A 23,872-nucleotide genomic window follows, 5' to 3' on the forward strand; every position below is an offset into this window, starting at 1 on the left:
CTCATACTTAATGAGAAACGGATGTTGAGTTTTAACTATATTTACATTGTCCTTCTTGATAAATGTATTTGCTCATTTTTTACCCGTTGTACTGCTTGATTTTACATGTATGTAAGTAAGCCTATTGGCATGCAGTTATTATTCTTGCCAAGTTTCCTTTTATTCATAATCTTCTGGTTTTTTTTTTGGTTTTTTTTTTAGGTCAAAGTTTGTTGAATGCTTCCCCCGACTTGATCCTCCACCTCCTGTGGTAAAGAAACGTATCCCACGAGCTCTGAAGACCACTCAAGATATGATCATTTCCCCAAACCCTGTACTGAATAGTCCAGAGAAAACAACCTTTTCTACTGAGGTCAGTTTAAATGTGACCAGTGAAATCCCTGTTGAAACTGCCATTGATGAGGATGATTCACCCACACTGAAATGTCAGCCAGATTCCCTGCCCAATGGAAAAATAGAGGGCGTCATTTTGGAGCAGACTGAGATCCAAAATGGAGTCCATCCTGAGATTGCACTATCTGTCCCTGACATTATTCACAAGGAGTCATTAGACACAAACCTGAGAGAGTCTTCTCATTTCCATGAAAAACCCGTGGTGAAACTTTGTATCAGCCAAGAAGACTTAATAGAAGGGGAAATCAATCATTCTGACTGGAGTTCTTGGCCCAAAAACTCTACTTTAGATGGTGATGGTCCCCATCCTGACCTTTTGTCCTTTGAGTAGTTCTATATTTTGTAATAAGGACCTAGTCTTGTCACTGGAACCTATACTATAAGCTGGTTTGTAGGATTTGCACTGCCCAAGTGGAGCTAAGGAGCCTATGATGGTTTATTTGTCTTTTACCACTTTGTAAGGGACAGTGTTAAAGTTGTGTCATCAAGGCCAATATGTATATATTTTCTCATATACCCATATCACTGACATGCATTACATGCACATAGCTGGCCTTTAAACTGCTAATCACCTTGTTTATTCTTGTCCATGTTTATAGAGCAATAATAAGCAATCATTTTAACAATTTCTCCCGATGCTTCACAAACAAATTGTTCACAGAATCTATGACAGATCATCATAGTTGTAGCACATTACGTCTCATTTTTAATGCTGCAATATACAGAAGTGGATCACAGCTGTCATAATTATACAGCAATGAGCATGTGATTGGGTGACAGCAATGAGTAATAGCAACAAGGTTCCTTCCATACAGTTTTTATGAATGAGCTATCATTAAATTGTATACACTTTTGCTGTAAAGTTGGTAAGAGGTCCCACATTTCAAATCCATGAACCAGGCTGGTCCCTAGTGGTGTTTACTGCTATGCAAACTACTGCGGCCCCTATTTTCTACAATCTAACACACATTTCAGAGATTTTCATTACTATATTCATTTCTGGGAAATGATTTCTAGCAAAGCTCTAAAAAACTTTGTTTAAACAGACTGTATGTGCCTACTCAGTTCACATTTTGCCTCCTATTGATATGGTTTTCAAGCTATCCTGGAGCACCAGCTAGAAAAGTATGCCTTCAGTGCTAAGATCTTTTGCTATAGTCTTTTTTTTTTTTTTTTTCTAAACATCAGAGTTATTCTCCAGTGAATGTAAACCACTATGACATGTTATAGTGTGGTATGATCATTGTTTTGCTAAAACTTGGTAAGTACTTAGAAAACCTTGTCCTACCTTCCAGTCTTTAAAATTGGGTCATCAAATATACCCATTAATCCAGAACATATCTACCATTCTTAGCTGAAATCCAGTATTTTAGGAAATTATCTACTGTCCAACAACAGGGCACTATGCTTGATATTTGGAAATTCAAAGTTTTTCATATCTGATTTAAATTCATGATGGGTTTACATTGCCTATTACCCTTAACATTCCAAAACATTGTGTTTGATTTACTAAAGGCAAATATACTATGCACTGCAAGTGCACTTGCTTCAGGTGCTTAGTAAATGAGGTAAAGCTTCACTTTGCCCAAAAACCCAATCACATGCAAGGAAAAAAATAAACAGCATTTTTCTCGCGCATGATTGGATAATGGAAATCAACAGTGCTTCCCCTCATATCTAGAGCTGAGACTGCAGTGCACATTATATTTGCCTTTAGTAAATCAACCTCCCTGTGTCTCCCAGTTACTGAGATCTTTAAAGATAACTGTCACTTGCCCCCTTCCTCCACCTTGCCAGAGACCCCCTCCTGCTCCTTCCTGTGTCTTAGCCAGCTCTAAAATCCCCAGTGTTGGCTGGTGTCGGAAGCTAGAGTGAGTGGTGGCGGCACTCCCTCTGTCATGTGACAGTAAATGGACCTAGCAATTGGCTGCTAGACCAAAGTACTCTCACGTGGAAGGATGTCTCATGCTCCCCCATACTTTGAAGCACCAGGTATTGTCGACAGCTGTTGGAAGGAGAGCAATGGGAAAGTGAACATCAGTGGATCGAGGGATTCCCTTTGTAAAGACACTATTCGTCCTATATGGGCAAGGTGACCATGTCAAAACTCAAAAGAAAACCATTACAGCTGTGAGCATTCAGGAACTTACCTTGAAGCAAAACTCCAGCCATTTGGCTAGATACACAGATGAAACACAGACATGTAAACCCCTTTACCTGCCAACATATTTGAAAATTTGTTTAACCAGATTGGTGATTTACACCCCCCTATCACATCCTAACCAGAAGGGTGACACCACCATTTACCACTTTGCATCTTTTCGTGTCATCCGCCAACCGAATAAACCGTAAAAGAACATCATCACACTGTTGAGGTTCTTGCCTTAAAGCGGGGTTCCACTCAAATTTTTTACTTAATCTTACCCCCTTCAGTTAATTGCATAGATGTTCAAATGCCGCACGAAAAAATTTTTATCGCTGTAATTACCTTTATATTGTACTTTACTGTGGCACTTCCTGTCTCTCCTCCCATGGGAGTAGGCGTGTTTATTGCCTTTCCCCGGCGCCGCACTGTCTCCTGGGAGCTTAGTGTCAGGCTTCCCAAGATTCAGTACGGGAACAATGATCATGCGTGTGAACAAGCCGTGAATGAACAGCATTCACCGCATCCTGGAAATCAATGCTTGTGGGCTTCACATGCCCACAAGCAAGATGGAAACAGCCAGCATCACATTTTTAAAGTTGTTCTTCAGTACGAAAACAGACAGAGGCGGAAATATTACACCCAAACTGTGAGTATTATTTTGGGATTAGCAAAGTGTCTCAATGACCTAAAAAAAAAAAAAAAAAAAAAAAAAAGATTGGTCGCCAGACTCCCACTTTAATTTCCTTCTATTGTAAGCTGCCTAAACATGTGTCCTTCCAGCTATTTGTGCCTGAACATGTGGATTTACAGCAGTGAGCATAGTGTGTACCTTCCCACTGTCAATCGTATATCTGCTGTGCAGGTAATGGTGAGAAGATAATAAAGAAATAGATTTCAGACAGTTATACTAGCAGTATTTAAAATACATTTATTGATTTTTTTTTTTAAAACCATTCAACTAAATCTTTTCTATATTTGCCAGCAATTCCTTTTTAAAGGAACCATTAAATCACACAGCCTTAAAATAACCACAGATTTAGGATGGTCATCAAGTGATGTGTATTTCTTTAAGGTTGCTCAGTAGATGTAGAAGTGCACAGCCAATGAAAACAACATGACCAAGTGACAACTAAAAATTTGTTACAATCTGGTTGATGTTGGTGTGGTTCTCCATTGCTGCCTTGAAATAAAGTTGTTCACAGTCTACTTCAAGATATGCCCTCATGGGTTTGAGTATATCACATGTGCACAAGATATTTCCATGACTGCAAGTTTCCCTATTGAAGGGTCACGTCCTTCTGATTTGGTGGATCTTATCATCAAAAGACATTTGTAAGCAATCATATCTATACAGTTCCTCACATTTAGATACGTTTCCTTGTTTTAACTTGTATCAATGTTGATCTTAGATGTCAGCCATTTAAAGTTGAAAAGAGGATGACCTAATTGTCCATCCACAAAGGCTGAACAGGAAATTGATTGTATGTAGGAAAATATCTATCCCCTATAAATGACAACCACATTTTAAACTCATTTTAAAATGTTTATTTTAATAAATGACTGTCCTGTCAAAAGTGGAATAAAATACTAGCTATTTTGTACTAGCCTTTCCTGATTTAGGGAGTGTGGCCATATTTTTTTCACCCACTGAATTCAGACAAAATTGTCCTCTGGTTTGATATAGTATGAAAGAAAGCCAGCCAGAGACAGTTCTTCACTATTGATGAGGTTATATATATATAGAGAGAGATAGATTTTAGATAGATAGAAGTTAACCCCTCTGTCTGTCCTGGTGACCATTGTCACTTAGTGAGCAAGTAAGGAGCAATCCATTTTTAGGGATGTCACCAGACCAAGAGGTAAGGGAATATCATCCCATGAGAACAAATGTTCTGGTGACAGCTGTCTAAGATGGGAATTTTGCTCACTTTTGGGAGAATTCCAATCTCTTCCTTGTGCATCTCCAGGACAGGAAGTTAAGATAAATTTCCCTAGTAGCACACAGATAGCGAAGAATAACTTGATAGGACCTTGAACCCTTTTCATTCTATCCAGAACTAAAATGCTAAAAGCGCAAAACAAAAAGCCTTTGTTATTCAGTCTTTTTTGGGGGGAAATATTCATTGCTTTGTATTGGAGGAGAAGGAGTCTGGTGCAATTATCTCTTGCAGTGTGGGGGGACCCACTGCAAGAGCAGATTATTTTATTTTTTTTATTTACCGGGAGTTGGGCTTTGAAAGAAGAATGTGGTGAGACAGGATTTTCAACCTTTTGCATTTCAAATGAACATTTGTCATTGTGTCATGCGTACTAATCAAATGTGTCCAGGCCATATGTGTAATAGTCCAAAAGTGTGATATGTGTTCTATCGAGCCATTCCAATGTGGTTATCATCTTTTATTCATTCTGTGTAATGACTGACAGATCACTTATGTTCATCAATAGTAAGACCTTTCAAGTGAAATATAACCAGCTGTTGATTAACCTGCCAAACTGGCTTTTAAGTTTCTAGTCTTCATGCTGCCTGAGGACAGGGTGACGTCTGCCCTTATCATTTGGGAGCGTCTTCTAACCAAAATGCTGCATGCCTGACAGGATCAGTGTTTTCACTATGTTTGACTCATATGAAGGTGAAAAGCCATTTTCAGCTCACTGAGGATATTGAATTTTTGGAATGTATGACCTTCTCATAAAGCAAGCCTTTAAGTGTGCCAAAAACAAAACAATTCTGAGCAGTTAAGTATATGTACAGCCAAAGCATTCTTTTTAGTTTTGGATAGAGTGGGGAAAGGGGATTTTTAGCTGTCTGTGCCCTGTTGTAGAGAATTTCCTTAACTTCCTGTTCCACAAATGCAACAGGAAATGAAAGAAAATATCCACAAAGCTGGAGGAAATCCCCTTTTTCCTATTGGAGGATTTTACTTTGCTTCCCGTTCTGATAGAACTATAAAACTGTGACTTTCCTTCTCGTGTACGATGGTCACCCGGACAGATAGAGTGTCAATCTCTACAGCTGGGGCATTGGCAGCAATAAAAATTACCTGACAGGGGTTCTGACGCTTTGCTGCTCTATCCAAAAAGGAAAAAAAGACACTTTATACACTTTATGAAAGAATAGTCAGTAGAGAAGAAGAGGGAGACTAGTCATTGTCAAGGTGTCAATGGGAAATACCCTTACATTGGTGGCCAGTAGGAAGAATGCCTCTCTTACAGTGGTGGTCAGAATGTCACCCTTAGGGCACTTTTACACAACCTGCAGTGTCTGCCACCCTCTGAAAATCAATTCACTATGGATCACTTTTTATTCAGAGAACAACTCCTGTGACTCATGTGTAGGCAGGTAGAGATTTATGCTGCCATGCAACCATGTCGATGTGTCAAACAGCCGCTAATACTTTTCTTTTGAGCTTATTTTGGATTGTCCTTGTATTTATATACCCCTTTGTCTCCAAACTTTTTACCCCTTTTGTTATTTTGACCAATGTGCCATAACATTTGCCTACCCTTCTATGCCTGTTTGGAAAATCGCCCTCCTACACCAAATGTTCTATTCTCTTCTTGATTCTGTATGGTCGTTTTCATGAAACATATCAAGAGAGACTTCAGGAACTAAATATGTAAAGTCTGGAGGAAAGAAGGGAAAGGGGAGACACGACTGAAACCTTTAAATACATCAAGGGGGTGAATAAGGTTCAGAAAGGCAGTCTTTTTAATATGAAACCAAAATCAAGAACACGGGACATGACCTCAAACTAACTGGAGGAAAGTTCAAAACCAGTCTTGGAAAGTATTATTTTCTGAAAAGGTAGTTGATGCTTGGAATAAATTACCAACAGAGGCAGTGAGACAGTCAACAGTAAATTACTTCAAACATGCTTGGGATAAACATAGATCTATAGTCCGACAACAAGGTTAATGAGGGGGAAAAAAAAAAAAAAAACATAAATAAAATGGGCAGGCTTGATGGACTACTCGGTCTTTCTCTGCCATCACTTTTTTCTATGTAACAACAGAACAACTGCCAAGATTTAGGAGGTGATCTGCTTGTCTTTTGTGTTTTTTAATCTCCCCAAGGGGGATTTTGTATTGAAATGCCATGCTGCAACTGCAAGCTAATCAGTTGACTTGTCGTTGTGTCACAGTCCCATTTAAATCAATGAGCAAATTTGACTGGTGATGTTGGTAGTTGGGATGGTAGGAAAATGCGGATCATCAGCCTGTTTTTACTGCCCTTTTTCCACCTGTGTGAAATGGCCCTTACAGATAGCTAAAATGATCAAAGGTGTTGGCGGTATTGGCCTTGGAATTATGTAGGCAACATCAGATGGGAAGTCAGTCAGCCACATCTGGAGAAACCCTAGGGTTTCATGGAAACATGGTTGAGAATGGCTGCTCTAGTGGCTATCCTACATATCTCTATATCTAATACAATAACAAGAGTATAGATAGCAAATTGGTAAACAGAAAGTTAAAAAAAAAATGGTGTAACTATTGTAAAAGTAAGGCTGTCCATACTACAAAGAAAATTGCTTGATTACCCAATCAACACAGTCAGTGTTGATGGGGAAATCCCTCCTGCATCGCTAAGTCTCCCTACTGATATAGAATACAGTGGTCGGACAAAAAAAAAAACTACTGAACTTGATCAACGGCTTGACTTCAGCACAAGCAGCCTGCACATAGATGGATCAAAACTCAGCCGCTTCCTGCTAAAATGTCCAAATTTCGATCTGTCTATGCCAGCTTAACTGTGTGTGCTTACTAGAAAAAAAGTTATATTGTCCCTTAAAGCGGAGTTCCACCCAAAAGCGGAACTTGTGCTCATTTGTCTCCTCTCCCCCTCCGGTGCCACAATTGGCACCTTTCGGGGAGGAAGGGGGACAGGATACCTGTCTTTGACAGGTATTCTGTTCCCGAATCCGGGAGTCCGGGCCGCGGCCCGTGACATCACTGCGGGGCTCCCTCCTCCTCTCCCTGTCGCCGGGCCAGTAGGAGAGAGGAGCGGGGCCTCGCGCATGCACATTAGGGTTCCCGGCATGAAGCCGTAAGGCTACACTGCTGGGTACCGTTACCCGCATTTTTTTAATTAAAGTAAAAAAAAAATCATACTTATCTGCTCTGTGCAATGGTTCTGCACAGAGCAGCCTCGATCCTCCTCTTTTCGGGTCCCCCACTGGCGTTCTTGACCTCCCCCCACCAAGTAACCCCATAGGAAGCCGCTTCCCATGGGGGCACTCATGCGGGCTTGCTCCTGAGTCAGACTGTTTGTCTCTCTTCAGACACGCAGGCTGGCTTTGCTCTGCCCCCCACTCTCTGCTCACAGGTTTTGACTGACGGCAGCAGCCAAGCCTATAAGAGCCAGGAGAGGGGAGAAGAGCTGTTGCAGAGTGCACAGCGCTGGACTGAGATCGGGCTCAAGTGAGTATTTGGTGGGGGGAGATGCACTTAAAAGGTTTTTTACCTTAATGCATTCTATGCAAAACTTTTACCTTTACAACCACTTTAAAAATCACTGATGCAAAAATATCCTGCAGTTGTAATGCTACAATTGTGGAGGTGTGGATAGTTGTATCTCGTGCCTGCTCTAGTCCTTGCCTTTATTTCCCAATGTTTACAGAGACAGAGGAGCCCTTTATTAGGTGAAGGGTCAGAACTCGCCTTGGTTTAGCTGGGTTCCTACCTTTAGTCTCTCTGTACAGTAGTAAGGCTTAAGCTGGCCTTACATTAGAAGAATTACAGTCAAAATTGTTTGACTTTCAAATCGTCAGTGGTGTCACATTGACATTCATTTTTGACTGCAGTGACAAGAAAATTCAAAGGAGCTGGAAGGAAAAAAATGTGTTCGAAATTTTCGAATGTTTGTTTGAAAATGTATTCTTATATAGCCAGCTTTATTTCTACTGCTACATTTGGCTTGGATAATGAAAATGCTAGAACAGATAAATTATTAAAAATGAATTTAACGACAATTTTTAATTCAAATATTTTAATGTAATTTTTTACCTGTTGATTGCTTTTAAACCCAGTTGCTATAAAAAAAAAATTAATAATACATCATACCTGTTAAAGAAAACAGCACATACCTTTCCTGCTGCTTGCACCCCTAAACACAGCTCCAATGCTTAGACCAGGATTCCATGGAACCCTAGGGTTCCTCCAGAGGTTGCTAGGGGTTACTTGAGCAATAAACAAACTCTGCCTATTGGATAAGTTCCCACATTGATCTTTTTAGTTATCGGTAAGGTGGTAATTCTTCCCAATGACCACAAGTGTAAGGAACATTCTTCCCACTGACCATCACAATAATGTATCATGGGTTGTACATTTAGTAACTTTTAGCAGGGGTTCCCTGAGACCGGAAAGTTATTTCAAGGGTTCCTCTGTTAAAAAGGTTGAGAAAGACTGGCTTATGCCGTGTACACACGGGCGGACTTTTCGACCGGACTGGTCCGACGTGACTAATCCGACGGACAATCCGACCGTGTGTGGACTTCAGCGGACTTTTTCGGTCGAAAATCTGACGGACTTTAGATTTAGAACATGTTTCAAATCTTTCCGACGGACTTGAACCCGGTCGAAAAATCTGCTTGTCTGTATGCTAGTCCAATGGACGAAAACCGACGCTAGGGCAGCTATTGGCTACTGGCTATCAACTTCCTTATTTTAGTCCAGTCGTACGTCATCATGTACGAATCCGTCGGACTTTGGTGTGATCGTGTGTAGGCAAGTCCGTTCGTTGGAAAGTCCGTCAGAAGTCCGTCAAAAGTCCGTCGGAGAGACCGTCGGACCGTTGATGCCGAAAAGTCCGCCCGTGTGTACACGGCATAAGACATTGTTTGTCTGCTAAAGTCCAAAGGGAAACCAAGTGTTGATCTCCTGAGTCCCCCCATAGCACTCGCTGGTTCTTTTCTCTGACCTCCCCCCATTACAGCACACAGTAGTGATGTGAAGACCAGAGGGAGTTATCGGTTACAGCTGCTGGGGACCCAGGAGACCAACACTCCCGGAAGTGTTGGTTTCCTTTCAGTCTTTGGCAGAAGAGTTCTCGGTATAGGACCGGTGTTTAGCAGCACAAGCAGCAGGAAAGGTAATTATGTACTGTCTTCTTTTAGCTTATATATAGCTGTACCTTGATTTTAAAGTTTTTTTCTGTAATGACAGGGTCCCTTTTAAAGCTCACCTCCAGTAAAAAAAAATATTTGGGAATACAGCACCAGTCAAATAATTTACCTCTAATGAAGAGTATCTTCTGCCTTTTGTACAAATCCTGCTTTTAGTGATCATCTGATGCTGTGGGGATGGAAGGCAGTGGCTACAACAATAAATGACCCTGTCATTTGCACTCCTGCTCCTCTACCCTCATCCATTCACCAAAAGCCTTGTATTTTGTTCCCCTCATACTGCAACGCAGAAGTCGGGATCTTGCATTCTGTAAAAAAAATAAATGCAAGACTTTTTTTGAGTGGCTGAGTGGAGATGAAAGGGAGGATATATGACAGGATCTTTTACTGTCACAGCCACTGCCGCTCATACTTGCAGCACCGGAAGATCACCACTATGTAGCACCCGGCATCACTGAATGGGGAATTAGTAAACAGTCAGATGGACATAGAATGCTCTACTGGAAATTTACTGGAGTTCAACTTTATCTCCTATTAGTCCAGTTTAGATTGTACAGCACCTGCCAAATCTATGATTCAGGAATCGTATCATTTCAGTAAAATCATATATATACATTCCTCATGAGCAGTTTTGTTTTTTAATGAACATCTATAACATTTGATTTTTTTTTTTACTTTATTTTTAGAGTGACACAATGTTATTTTTTTTAGAAATAAAAAGTATGAAGGAATTGTAGATATGTGTAATATATGTTGTATTTTATTGTATATCTTACAAGCACTAACAAATTGAGAGGAAACATCTCATCCCCTCGCTATAGACCGTTTGCTACTTAACACGGAATTGACATCGGCACCAACAGAGAGGGGAAGAAATTGGTGGAGGAACTTGTGGATAGGCTTTGCCCATTAGGGGGCATTCACATGGGTGCTTAGCACACCCGGCGGATTCCTTCGGCTGGATTGACAGGTGTGTGTGAAGGGCAGATTTGCATGAGACACTCCGTGATTACCTGTAGTGATCGTGGGTGGACTCAGTGAGACTGATTTACTAAAACTGGAGAGTAGAGTAGAAACCAATCAGCTTCCAGGTTTTTTTTTTTGTCAAAGCTTAATTAACTGCTTAGTGACCGCCCCCCTGTACATCTATTGCGTCTGCCGGCCCGGCTGTGTTGTGATTTGTTACAGCAGAAGTTGATCAATGGGTCCTGGCCAGTGATTGATCAGAGACTTGCTGATCTGCTCTGTGATGCATTGAAGAGAGCTCTGTGTTGGTAAACAACACACAGCTCTGTACACTGACAGGCGATCTTGCTGTTTTTTTTTTTTTTTTGAAGCAGTGAAAAAAAACAAGATCACTTAGTAAAAACAGCACATATTACACCCATTACACATTGTTAGGCACACAGTTAACCCCTTGATCGTAACCCCTTCCCAGCCAGTGTCAGTATAGTTAAATTGTATAGTATTAGCACTGATCACTGTATTAGTGTCACTATTAATGTCAGTGTCAGTGCACCTCCGAGCCAGCGTCAGCTAGTGTCAGGTTGCCCACCACACTCACAGTCCCACTACAAGTGACTGATCACCACCATTACTAGTATAAAATATAAAAATAAATACAAATTCCAGAAACATGTAGCCGAATACATTTTGGCCTAGATTCATCAAGAAATTTGATTTTTTTTTTTTTTTTTTATTACTGGATGTTTTTATAGCAGCAAGTAAAAAAATGTTCTTTTCAAAATGTTTGGTCTTTTTTTTAGTTTAATAAAAAAACCCAGAGGTGATCAAATACCACCAAAAGAAAGCTCTATTTCCGTGAAAAAAATGATATGTCTTTTTCGTGCAGTGTTGCATGACCGTGCAATTGTCCGTTAACCACTTTAACCCCTGGAAGGTTTCACCCCCCTTAATGACCAGGCCATTTTTTGCGATACGGCACTGCGTTGCTTTAAGTGACACTTGCGCGGTCGTGCGGTGCTGTACCCAAATAAAATGTATGTGTTCTTTTTTCCCCACAAATAGAGCTTTCTTTTGGTGATATTTGATCACCTCTGCGGTTTTTATTTTTTGCGCTATAAACAAAAAAAAATGACAATTTAGAAAAAAAAACAAAAAAAAAATGTTATACTTTCTGCTATAAAAGACACATCCAATAAAAAAATTTGAAAAATTTAATTTCTTCATCAATTTAAGGCAATATGTATCCTGCTACATATTTTTGGTAACAAAATCCCAATAAGTGTATATTGATTGGTTTGCACACAAAAAAAAAAAAAAAAAAGTTATCGCGTCTACAAACTATGGGATAGATTTATGCCATTTTTTTTCTATTAGTAATAGTAAGGGCCGCGGTCAGCAATTTTTAGCAGGACTGCGACATTGCGGCAGACAAATTGTCTCAAGTGACACTTTTTGGGGACCAGTGCTAAAAAAAAAAATGCTCTGTCACTGTATAAATGACACTGGCAGGGAAGGGGTTAACACCAGAGGTGATCAAGGGGTTAAATGTGCTCCTAGGGAGCGTTTTCTAAAGCCCCATACACACTATCAGATTTTCTGCAGATTTTTGTCTTCAGAGTTACCAAAACCATATAATATGAGGTCAAACCTTAAAGTGGTTGTAAACCCTTACAGACCACTTTGTGCTACAGGTAAGCCTATAATAAGTCTTACCTGTAGCTACCCAGGATATCTCCTAAACCTGCACGGTTTAGGAGATATCCCCTGTATTTGCATGTGCCGACGTCATTGGCACATACGCACTGGCACAAATTGAAGCAATGGCACGTGTGTGTCCCGTTACCGCGCGCATGCGTGGGAGTGACGTCATAGCGGCTCCGGCCAATCACAGCGCCAGAGCCGCGATACCCAGAAGTAACCCCCGGGAGTGATGTCGGCCACCGGAGAGGTGTACGGGCACCGCAGCAAGGGCTTTGATCTTAGGTGAGTATTACATAATGAGCTAGTATTCTATGCATACCAGCTCATTAAGCCTTTGTCTTGCAGGTGTTAGTTTTTTTTTTTAAAGTAGGTTTACAACCACTTTAAGAGTTTCAGGCAGGCCCTTGCACTACATGGTTTTGGTATATCTGAAGACAAAAATCTGCAGAAAATCTAATAGTGTGTATGGAGCCTAACTGTGTTGGGGATGGACTGATTGGAGGAAGAGACACATCTGTGTTATGCCCCGTACACACGGTCGGATATTGATCAGACATTCCGACAACAAAATCCTAGGATTTTTTCAGACGGATGTTGGTTCAAACTTGTCTTGCATACACACGGTAACATAAAGTTGTTGGAAAATCCGATCGTTCTGAACGCGGTGACGTAAAACGCGTACGTCGGGACTATAAATGGGGCAGTAGCCAATAGCTTTCGTCTCTTAATTTATCCTAAGCATGCGTGGCACTTTGTGCGTCGGATTTGTATACACACGATCGGAATTTCCAACAATGGATTTTGTTGTCGGAAAATTTTACAGCAAGCTTTGTGTGTCGGAAATTCTGATGGAAAATGTGTGATGGAGCCTACACATGGTTGGAATTTCTGACAACAAGGTCCTATCGCACATTTTCCGTTGGAAAATCAGCCCGCGTGTACAGGGCATTACTGATTAGCAGGAACACAAGATCTCTCTCTTCCTCTCTGACAGAACGACGGTCTGCCTTGTTTACATAGGCAGACCGCTGTTCTGCCTCTGCAGAGAACGATCAGCGGGTTCCAGCGGCCATTAAAGTAACGCAGTGGAGAATAGGCTGATTGTCTACCATGCCCAGTTGCACCAGATTGCATTCTCCAGTTTTAGTAAATCATCCCCAGTCTGTCTACATCCAGCCACGGCCCACTGTCCTCAATTGCATGTAGGATAGCCTGGCCGCTATCGGCTTGTCATTGCATTATATGGGCTGAGCAGATCTTCGCACACACCTGCAACCACAGCCAACCAAAATGAAGTTTGTACTTGTGGGATAGGACTTTCTGCAGTGAAAACACTAAATGAGGGAGATGTGGCTCTCAGTCCACCAATTTCACATCATTTCCTATAGCCATGATTATTTGTGTACAGTTAGACTGTGGTTTACTTGCAGTATGTTTGTATGGTATATACAGTTACAACTGTGCAGATCATGTCTTCCATATTTTTATAATGACCGAAAAGTTGCTAACCCATTTTCTTCTTTCATTGTGCCTATTCCAGCCCCCCCTCTAATTTTAGCTCTAGCACTCTGCATTGCGCATTGGCGGGACCATGTGATAAGAGATGTGAAAAACTGTGATTACTGAAGGGTAATATATCATTGTACAAATTATATTTTATCCTTTTTTTTATCAAAGTTACAATGTATTACCATTTATCTACTGATTTTAAACTAGAGAGAGTACATACTCTATTTATATTTTATAGCAAAGTTGTACTTTATAATCTTTCATACATACAATGCACAATAAAACCTTTGCAAAAGCTGATGGTCTGTTTGATTATTTGTAAAATACCTGTGTATTCAGTCTTCTCTACTTCCCTTTAAATGTTTCAATTTCATCTAATGTCCCTGTTTAAGCATATCTTAACCCAAAAGTAATATATGCATCCTATCTGTACTTAGGTGTGGTGGCTACATTTGTTTTCTTTTTTTCTGTTATTTTCAGCTGATGATCCTGTGAATAACTCACTTCCTGTACATACATGTCTACACTCATTTCTCCACTGTATCTACAGAGGGAATCGTGGTTATCACATAGACTGGACTTCAAAATATGTCTGCCTTTGTTCATCTCCATTACATGGTGAATTGGTGGGACTGGTACACGATAAGAATGTTTGCGCTTTTTTTTTTTTTAAGCTTGCAGGAAGTGGCAAGGACAATGCATTTCTGGCAAGATTAACACCTTCCTGCAGGCCTATAGCAAAATAATAGCCAGGGGGGACTTTAATCAATTCAGTGGATGTCATATGGCATCCTCCCGGATTGCGGCTCTATCTGTTACCTGCTGTGTCCATTGTAGACAGCCAATGACTGATCAGTGTTGTGGCCCGTTGCTGGTACCATGTGACAAATCACAGCAGATCACATGACAACTGTAAACAATGGATGGCTTCCTTCCATGCCATCCTTTCTGTACAATTGTGTTGCTAGCTGTGATTGGTCACAGTGATCACATGGTACAGACTGGGCCAATTACAGCCCGTCTGTACCATGTGATTAGCTGTGGCCAATCACCACTAATCGCAACAAAACAAACTGAATCGATTTCATTCAGTAAAACGCTTGCTTATATCAAGGAAATTAATTACTATAAGCAATAATAATGTGTAAAATTAAAAAAGAATAGTACAATGGTAACATTATATTGCTCTGGTCAGTGTGTTTAAAGAAAAAAAATGTGAAAAAAAGTAATAACAAGAAAAAAAAAATTGAATTTTTCTTTTTTTTGATTTATTTCCAAAATTAACAGAAACGAAGAAAAACGAGGGTTTTTTTTCAACATTTTTGGTCTTTTTTCATTTATTTAGCAAAAAATAAAAAAACACAATGGTGATTAAATACCATTAAAAGAAAGCTCTAGTAGTGTGAACAAAATGCTAAAAATGTTATTGTCCTAGGCAGGAAGGGGGTAATAGTGCCCAGTATTTAAATGGTTAACCACTCCTGCTCTAAAGCAATTTGTTTTTTTGTACACATCTAAACATTGCATTATTTGGCTATAAAATTACTTAAAACCCTCCGAGCATTGTATATTTTCTGAAAGCAGATGCCCTGTAGAAGAAAAAGATAATGGTTGCAATTTATGTTTCACAATATCTGTGCAAATGTTTACCAAAGGCATATTTTCAGGGGAAAAAAATAAAATAAAATGAATTTTATTGCACACAAACACTATAAAATATGGAGTTGCATTGAGTAGATACCAAACATGCCAAGTCGTAAAATAGCATGCACCCATGATATAACGAAAAACAATGGTACCGAAAATCTCAATGGCTGATCTGTGGGTGTGTGCAGGGCAGATGTACAGTATCTCACAAAAGTACACCCCTCACATTTTTATCATTTTATTATTCTATCTTTTCATGTGACAACACTGAAGAAATGACACTTTGCTACAATGTAAAGTAGTGAGTGTACAGATTGTATAACAGTGTAAATTTGCTGTCCCCTCAAAATAACTCAACACACAGCCATTAATGTCTAAACTGCTGGCAACAAAAGTGAGTACACCCCTTGCTCTACTCCACCTTCCGTTTGAGGATGCCCCACAGATGCTCAATAGGGTTTAGGTCTGGAGACATGCTTGGCCAGTCCATCACTTTTACCCTCAGCTTCTTTAGCAAGGCAGTGGTTGTCTTGGAGGTGTGTTTGGGGTCATTATCCTGTTGGAATACTGCCTTGCAGAGGGGATCATGCTCTGCTTCAGTATGTCACAGTACATGTTGGCATTCATGGTTCCCTCAATGAACTGTAGCTCCCCAGTCCCGGCAGCACTCATGCAACCCCAGACCATGACACTCCCGCCACTATGCTTGACTGTAGGCAAGACACTCCTTTTGTACTCCTCTCCTGGTTGCCGCCACACACGGTTGACCCCATCTGAACCAAATAAGTTTGTCTTGGTCTCATCAAACCACAGGACATGGTTCCATTAATCCATGTCCTTAGTCTCCTTGTCTTCAGCAAACTGTTTGTGGGCTTTCTTGTGCATCATCTTTAGAAGAGGTTTCCTTCTGGGACGACAGCCATGCAGACCATTTTGATGCCCTGTGTGGTGTATGGTCTGAGCACTGATAGGCTGACCCCCCAACCCTTCAACCTCTGCAGCAATACTGGCAGCACTCATACGTCTATTTCCCAAAGACAACCTCTGGATATGACGCTGAGCACGTGCACTCAACTTCTTTGGTCGATCATGGCGAGGCCTGTTCTGAGTGGAACCTGTCCTGTTAAACCGCTGTATGGTCTTGGTCACCGTGCTGCAGCTCAGCTTCAGGGTCTTGGCAATCTTCTTATAGCCTGGGCCATCTTTATGTAGAGCAACAATTCTTTTTCAGATCCTCAGAGTTCTTTGCCATGGGGTGCCATGTTGAACTTCCAGTGACCAGTATGAGAGAGTGAGAGCGATAACACCAAAGTTAACAGACCTGCTCCCCATTCACACCTGAGACCTTGTAACACTAACAAGTCACATGACACCGGGGAGGGAAAATGGCTAATTGGGCCCAATTTGGACATTTTCACTTAGGGGTGTACTCACTTTTGTTGCCAGCGGTTTAGACAATAATGGCTGTGTGTTGAGTAATTTTGAGGGGACAGCAAATTTACACTGTTATACAAGCTGTACACTCACTACTTTACATTGTAGCAAAGTGTAATTTCTTTAGTGTTGTCACATGAAAAGATATAATAAAATTACAAAAATGTGAGGGGTGAACTTTTGTGAGATACTGTATATAAGTGACACTCATGGCCAGCATCCATATGTATACAATAAAGGGGGGTTTATTAATATGATGTTTAAAAAAAATTTCATAATTTTTACATATACAATTTCTACTCTCCATGTTTGGCCTATATAGTCTGACTTTCCCCCTTTTTTTCCCCCTTTAATATGTGCAGGGCGATGGGGGATACATTTTATGCCGTGTACACACGGGCGGACTTTTCGGCCGGACTGGTCCGACGGACCGAATCCGGCGGACAATCCGACCGTGTGTGGGCTTCATCGGAACTTCAGCTGACTTTTTCTGTCGAAAGTCTGACGGACTTTAGATCTGAAACATGCTTCAAATCTTTCCGACGTAACTCCGCTCGTCTGTATGCTAGTCCGATGGACAAAAACCGACACTAGGGCAGCTATTGGCTACTGGCTATCAACTTCCTTATTTTAGTCTGTCATCACGTACTAATCTGTCGGACTTTGGTGTGATAGTGTGTAGGCAAGTCCGTCAAAGTCCGTTGAAAAGTCAGTCGGACCAGTCCGGTCGAAAAGTCCGCCCGTGTATACGCGGCCTTACGTTTGTTATTATTATTATTTTTGATCTTTATTTCTTTTTATTTACCTTTATTGCTATTACAAGGGGTTAATACCATGTGACAGGCACTCTTTATAGAGACATTGGGGGTCTTATAGACCCCAATGTCTCCCCTGGCCTCCAAAGCATCTAAGCACAGATCTGTTCAGTTACATGCATCCCTGGCAGTATCAGCCTAGAAATGATAGTTCTGAAATTGATTGCTTCCAGTTTCATTCAGTGCAGAAGTGATCAAGAAACTGATGTTCCCCGATCTCCTCCTGCTTGGCCTCCCCCTGAAGCCAGTGGATGTTGTCCTGGGCTCCCAGTAAGAGCAGGAGAGCCCAAGAACCATGCAAGGGAGAAACTGTGCGACCCACACTGTGAAAGGGATCGGGTAGCATAACCACTTCAGCTCTGAAAGATTTTACCCCCTTTATGACCAAGCCATTTTTTTTGCTATTTGGCACTGTGCAACTTTAACTGGTAATTGCACAGTCATGCAACACTAATGACATTTATATTATTTTTTTTCACACCGCTTTCTTTTGGTGGTATTTGATCACCACTAGGTTTTTACTTTTTGCGTTCTAAATAAAAAAAAGACCGGAAATTTTGAAAAAAAAAAATTTTTTTTTACTTTCTGCTATAAATTGCATCAAATTAAAAAAAAAAAATTCTTCCTAAGTTTTAGCCAAAATGTATTGTGCTACATGTCTTTGGTAAAAAAAAAAATCCCTAAGTGTATATTGATTGGTTTGCTTGAAAGTTATAGCGCCTACAAACTATGGTATATATGCTGGAATTTAAAAAAAAATGTATACTACTAATGGCGGTGATCAGCGTCTTTTATAGTGGAACTGTAAGGCGGACAGTCTGACACTAACTGCCACTGACATCAACAGTGACACTAATACAGCGATCAGTGCTGATAATATATACTCTTACTGTACTAATGACACCGACTGGAAAGGGGTTAAATATGTGACTAACCATGTTTACTGTGTGTAGTGTTTTTATTCCCTGCTTTGCACATCACTCCTGACAGTGGAGAACCCTGTGTTTTTTACCTACACAGGACTCTCTTCTGTCATTTGCTCAGCGGGTTCCGGATATAAATTATCGTCTGGGACCGCTGACCAGCTTGTGCTGCAGCGAATGGCAGCACAGTTGGGGTGGTGGACGCTCCCAACCTGGAAATACAAAATCATGTACATGTACGTGATCCAGCACAGCAGGACCGCCCTGCCACAGTATAAATGCAGTGGGTGGTCCTGAAACTGTTAAAACAGAACTAAACCCTCCTATCATTTTCAGCCAAGGAAGCTGTCATCTTGGCCTTTGTTTGATCTTCAACTGCCATGGTGCTGCACATGTGATCAGTTATGACACCAGCCATTAGATGCTTTGACAGATTGGTTGATGGCACAACCAATGTGACCGTTACATTCCTGGCACATTCCGGGAATGTAACTGTTTTTGAAAACTGTTAAATTGCTGGGTTTAGTTCCGCATTAGACCCCTTTCACACTGGGGCGCTTTGCAGGCAATACGGCGCTAAAAATAGCGCCTGCAAAGCGCCCTGAAAGAGCCGCTGCTGTCTCTTCAGTGTAAAAGCCAGAGGGCTTTCACACTGGACCGGTGCGCTGGCAGGACGGTAAAAGAAGTCCTGCTAGCAGCATCTTTGGAGCAGTGAAGGAGTGGTGTGTATACTGAAATCAATGGGCACCGCGGCTATACCACCGGCAAAGCGCTGCTGCAGCGGCGCTTTGCGGGTGGTTTCAACCCTTTTTCAGCCGCTAGCAGGAGGTTAAAAGCGCCCCGCTAGCGCCCGAATACCCCTGCAAATACGACGGTAAAGCGCTACTAAAAATAGCGACGCTTTATCACTGACGCGGCCCCTGCCCCAGTGTGAAAGGGGCCTTAAGGATCCTGCAAGTACAGAACAGTACCTGCCAGAAGTGCACTCAGCTCCTAAGGCCTGGTTCACACTCATGCATTTGGCAGAAACACACTACAGTCCATTTAACATGGTTTCCTATGGATGTAGTTCACATCTATGCATTTTATGGAAAGGACCAGGGACTTTTTTCTGTTTTTTGGTTCCATAGACTTCAATGGATCAAAACCGTGTATTGAAAAATGCACCTGCGATATGCAAACTGCAACTTGCATAGGTGTGAATCAGGTCTAAATCCTTTTGTGGGATGAAAACACAGAGATTTTTTGTTGATTTAGTGGTTTTACCCCTTCCCAGTAGTCTTATAATATACAAATATGTAAAGTGCATGTTCACCTTGAGGCTGGGCTCACACTATTGTGAATTGGATGCAGGTTTCCTCGCATCCAATTTATATGTCAGGAGATTGTGATTGGCTCTCAATGGAGCCGGTTCACACATCTCCGCAGCGGCTCCGGTGTGAATTGCACAGGGGTCCTGTGCGTCTTCTGGTTCGTTTCTGGTCCGAATTCAGCCAAAAATTCAAACTGAAATCGGACCTGAAACAATGAACAGGGACGCACCGGACCCCTGCTGTGAGCCACTTGGTGCGGCAGTGTGAACCCAGATAATCTGTAAGGTGAATTTTACATTGGACCCCCCCCTCATGCCCCCCGGTCCCGCTGTACCAGTGTCCCATGATCCCCTCGCTGTCAGAGACCGGGATGCCGCTTCATTCATCCAGGGATTTTGACGTGGCGTAATCTCCTATCCATACCTCTCCGTGTATACGGATAGGAGGCATTCTAATTGGTCGGCACCGTCGCATGGACGGCGCTGACCAATCGGAAAACGCCTCGCCTGTCCTGTCAGGAGGAGAGAAAGCCAGGAGGATTTCAAATTCGGACCATTAAAGTGACATGATGGTGCCTGACAGCGAGGGATTGTGAGACCCGTGGGGGGGGGGTCCAATGTAAGTTCACCTTACAGATTATCTGTAATGGTGAACTTACCCTTAAAGTTAAAAAAAAATTGTAATGTGTGTGTATACAAAAAATATAAACATGCTCAAATTATATATTTGTCCTAAAAATAAAAAGAAAATGTACTACTCTAAACTCCCTTTTAACCAAGTCCTGAAGGGATTCATTCAATACGGCACAGGACTGAGAGCAAGTACAGTAACTCATGGCAACCCCCTTGACACACTGCTGTCTATACTTAGGCTCTGTTCACACTAGTGCGATTTCGGATGTGACACCCTCTGGCACTCAAGTCGCATCAAAGTAGTGCAGGCAACTTTTCAAAGTCACTCCGACTTTGTCGCATAAGTTGAAACAGGTGCCATTGAAATCAATAGGCTGCGACTTGTCATGTGACTTTAAGTTCTGACCTTTTACGTAAACCATTTTTATTCACTTGCACTCTAAACTTGCTAGCAAATATGACTAGTCAACACCCACTCTCCTGCCGTGTCATATCCCTCTCTTCTCCGGGGAATGTCTAGTTACTGTCGGAGTTGACACAGCGCTTCTTCCCCTCCCTTCACCTTCCTAAATAACTTATGTAACAGCTAGGGGGGGATTGAAGGGGGTAGTATACTAAAGAGTGTTACGTGCGATGAGGCTGCTACCAACATCCAATATGACATCGCCCACCAGCAGTCTCGGGACTTCTGGATATCTACATAATGGAGGTTTTTACTGGTAAGTAACATGCCTTAAATATGTACAAATCTTTTTGCAAAGATAGTTGTTGAAATTAATGGCCCAATGACAGGTTCTCTTTATTACAGCCTACAGACATTACTGCTCTCCTGGGAACATTATATTTTCCTCTACGTCATGCTGAATACAGATATCATTCTGCGTACACGTTGGCACACTGACTGCTCAGAAATGAGGAACATTCTGTCTGAGATCGCCCAATGATTAATAGTTACAGAAATCTTTCCAAATACTATACAGGGTAGACTGCCCCGTGGACATTCCATTTGCGTAAACACATCCCTTCAGTCTGTCATGACATTATTTCAGTTTCTCACTTTCTAGATTACTTTAGGGGATGAATAACGTCACAAAAATAACACTGATTAACTGATGAGTGTTGGCCACAACATAAACATATAAATCACAACTTTTTCTATATAATGTGCATTGGAAGTCATACCAGCCATAACTTTATGGCCACCCACCTAATATTGAGTAGTTCCCCTTTTTTTTCACCAAAACAGCCCTAATCCATTGTGTCATGGACGCCACTAAACCTCTGAAGGTATGCTGGGGTATCTGGCACCAAGCCAGCAGTAGTAGATCCCATAAGTCCTGTAAGTTGTGAAGTGGGGCCTCCATGGATCGGACTTGTTTTTCCAGCACATCCCACAGATGCTCCATTGGAATAAGATCTGGAGAATTTGGAAGCCAAATCAACACCTCAAAGTCATTGTTCCTCAAACTATTCTTGCAGTGGGGTAGGGCATATTATCCTATTGAAAGAGGCCACTGCCATCAGGGATGACTCTTTCCATGAAGGGGTTGTACTTGGTCATGTATGTGTCAAATAACATCCATGTGAACGGTAGAACCCAAGGTTTCCTAGCAGAACATTGCCCAAAGCATAAAAAGTGAAAGACAATCAGCACTGTCCATATTAGTGCAAAATATCAAACTATTCATAACATATGAAACCTAATACGCATAAATCACTAGCAAATAAACGTGCTCACACTCTGAACTCTTAGCTGCTGCCCTGCGTCGTTAGGCTGTTTTTCACTCCACCCTCCAAGATATAATATAAATAGTGATGTAGCGCATATAAACAGTGTCTCATAAAGAAGTAAGCCCCAAATGATGAATAAAAAAAAACTACATAAATCTGTATATATGGCCAACCACCAGTGAAATTCAAATGAAAAAATCTTCACTTCCATGATTCGCCCACATGTCACATGCATAACACCCAGTGAACCATATGTGCTCACCTCCTGGATTGGAGCTTAATCAATAATCAAGGTCAAATGCACTTTTGCTCCCCTTGGGCTATATTGCAGCTGGCTCCTGGTTCCCAGTAGCAGCCATAAGGCACCATTACATGGGCTGGAGCTTCTGTTCAGCCTCCTTCTTTCCATGCAAAATGTACTCATGTAAAAGGAATAAAAAAAATAGTGCTCTCCATACGTCTTAAAAGCAATCACTCAGGTCCTACTGAGGAAGCCTTTGGAGGCGTAATGTGTATAGCAGGCATGCTCAACCAGTGGCCTGCGACCTCCTGCTCTGGGATGGCTGGTTGGCAAGCTGACATGTCTCTTTGTATATTTGTAGAATCCATACATGCATAAAACACTTACAACTCTCAAATCCCTGATGAAGGTACCAGAATACCGGAAACGCGTTGGGTATTGGGGTACACTACCCCCATGAGAGTACATTTACCATTTTCACCTTCTATATATTCTCTGTTTTGATTTTGTACCAATTTTGTATGGAATTAATTTTTATTTTGTATGTTATAGACGCTTTCACGTCTTTTTTATGTATATCAATAAAACATATTTTTAATTCTAAGAGCTGGTGGTCTGTCAAAGTCCCAATCCTAGGGGGATTCTCTTTTCTATGGTTGGCAAGCCCAGATCAGGGGTTCCTGACCAGCCATCCCAGAGCATCAGTGTTGTGAATGAAGCCGGTGGTAGAGGAAGAAAGCGGCTGCGGAGCAGAGCTGCATAAGCTGATGCTTTTTGTATAGCGCCGCCTCCTGTCACAGGTGGAGTGATACCAACTGAACTCTGCCAGGGGCAGCAACAGCCAGTTTTAATACTAAAATCACAATGTATATATGGGCATATCTGTTCTGCAGTGGTTACCGGGCTGCTTTCAAACTGATCTGCACTGCACCTGCGGGTTACCTGCACCGAGCCATAGATTTCTGTTTATTACTTGTGGGTTTGGTGCGCTTTCAGATAGTGCATCACACCTGCAGGATATAAAAGAAGTCTATAACAAAGTGCAGCTAACCCGCAGGAAAGCCACAGGTGAACAGGATAAACCACAGCACATCAGTGTGAAAGCAGCCTTAAGTCCCTTTCACGCAATCGGTCCAACCCAATCGGACCCTCCATTCACCTCTATGGAGCAGCAAATGTTAAATGACTTGTGTCCATTTACACCCACCTTCCTCCAATCCGATCCGATCCACAAAAAAAAAAAAACTGAAGCGAATCTCTCCCCTTCCATTTGGGCGGATAGGATCAGGGGGCCAATAGA

At 41.5% G+C, this 23,872-nt stretch overlaps 1 protein-coding gene across 1 annotated transcript in view; it reads left to right on the forward strand.

Moving 5' to 3' along the window:
- The window catches only part of LOC141103561 (carboxyl-terminal PDZ ligand of neuronal nitric oxide synthase protein-like), a 184,318-nt gene extending 170,187 nt beyond the window's left edge, over positions 1-14,131 (forward strand). The window contains exon 12 of the mRNA XM_073593283.1: positions 202-14,131. Within this exon, the coding sequence (XP_073449384.1) occupies positions 202-724 (523 nt within the window). The 3' untranslated portion in view covers positions 725-14,131. The remainder of the gene's footprint in view (positions 1-201) is intronic.
- The last annotated feature ends 9,741 nt before the right edge of the window (positions 14,132-23,872 follow it).

The sequence above is a fragment of the Aquarana catesbeiana genome, linkage group LG07, assembly GCF_042186555.1.
Source record: "Aquarana catesbeiana isolate 2022-GZ linkage group LG07, ASM4218655v1, whole genome shotgun sequence".
In the NCBI taxonomy this organism is placed as follows: domain Eukaryota; kingdom Metazoa; phylum Chordata; class Amphibia; order Anura; family Ranidae; genus Aquarana; species Aquarana catesbeiana.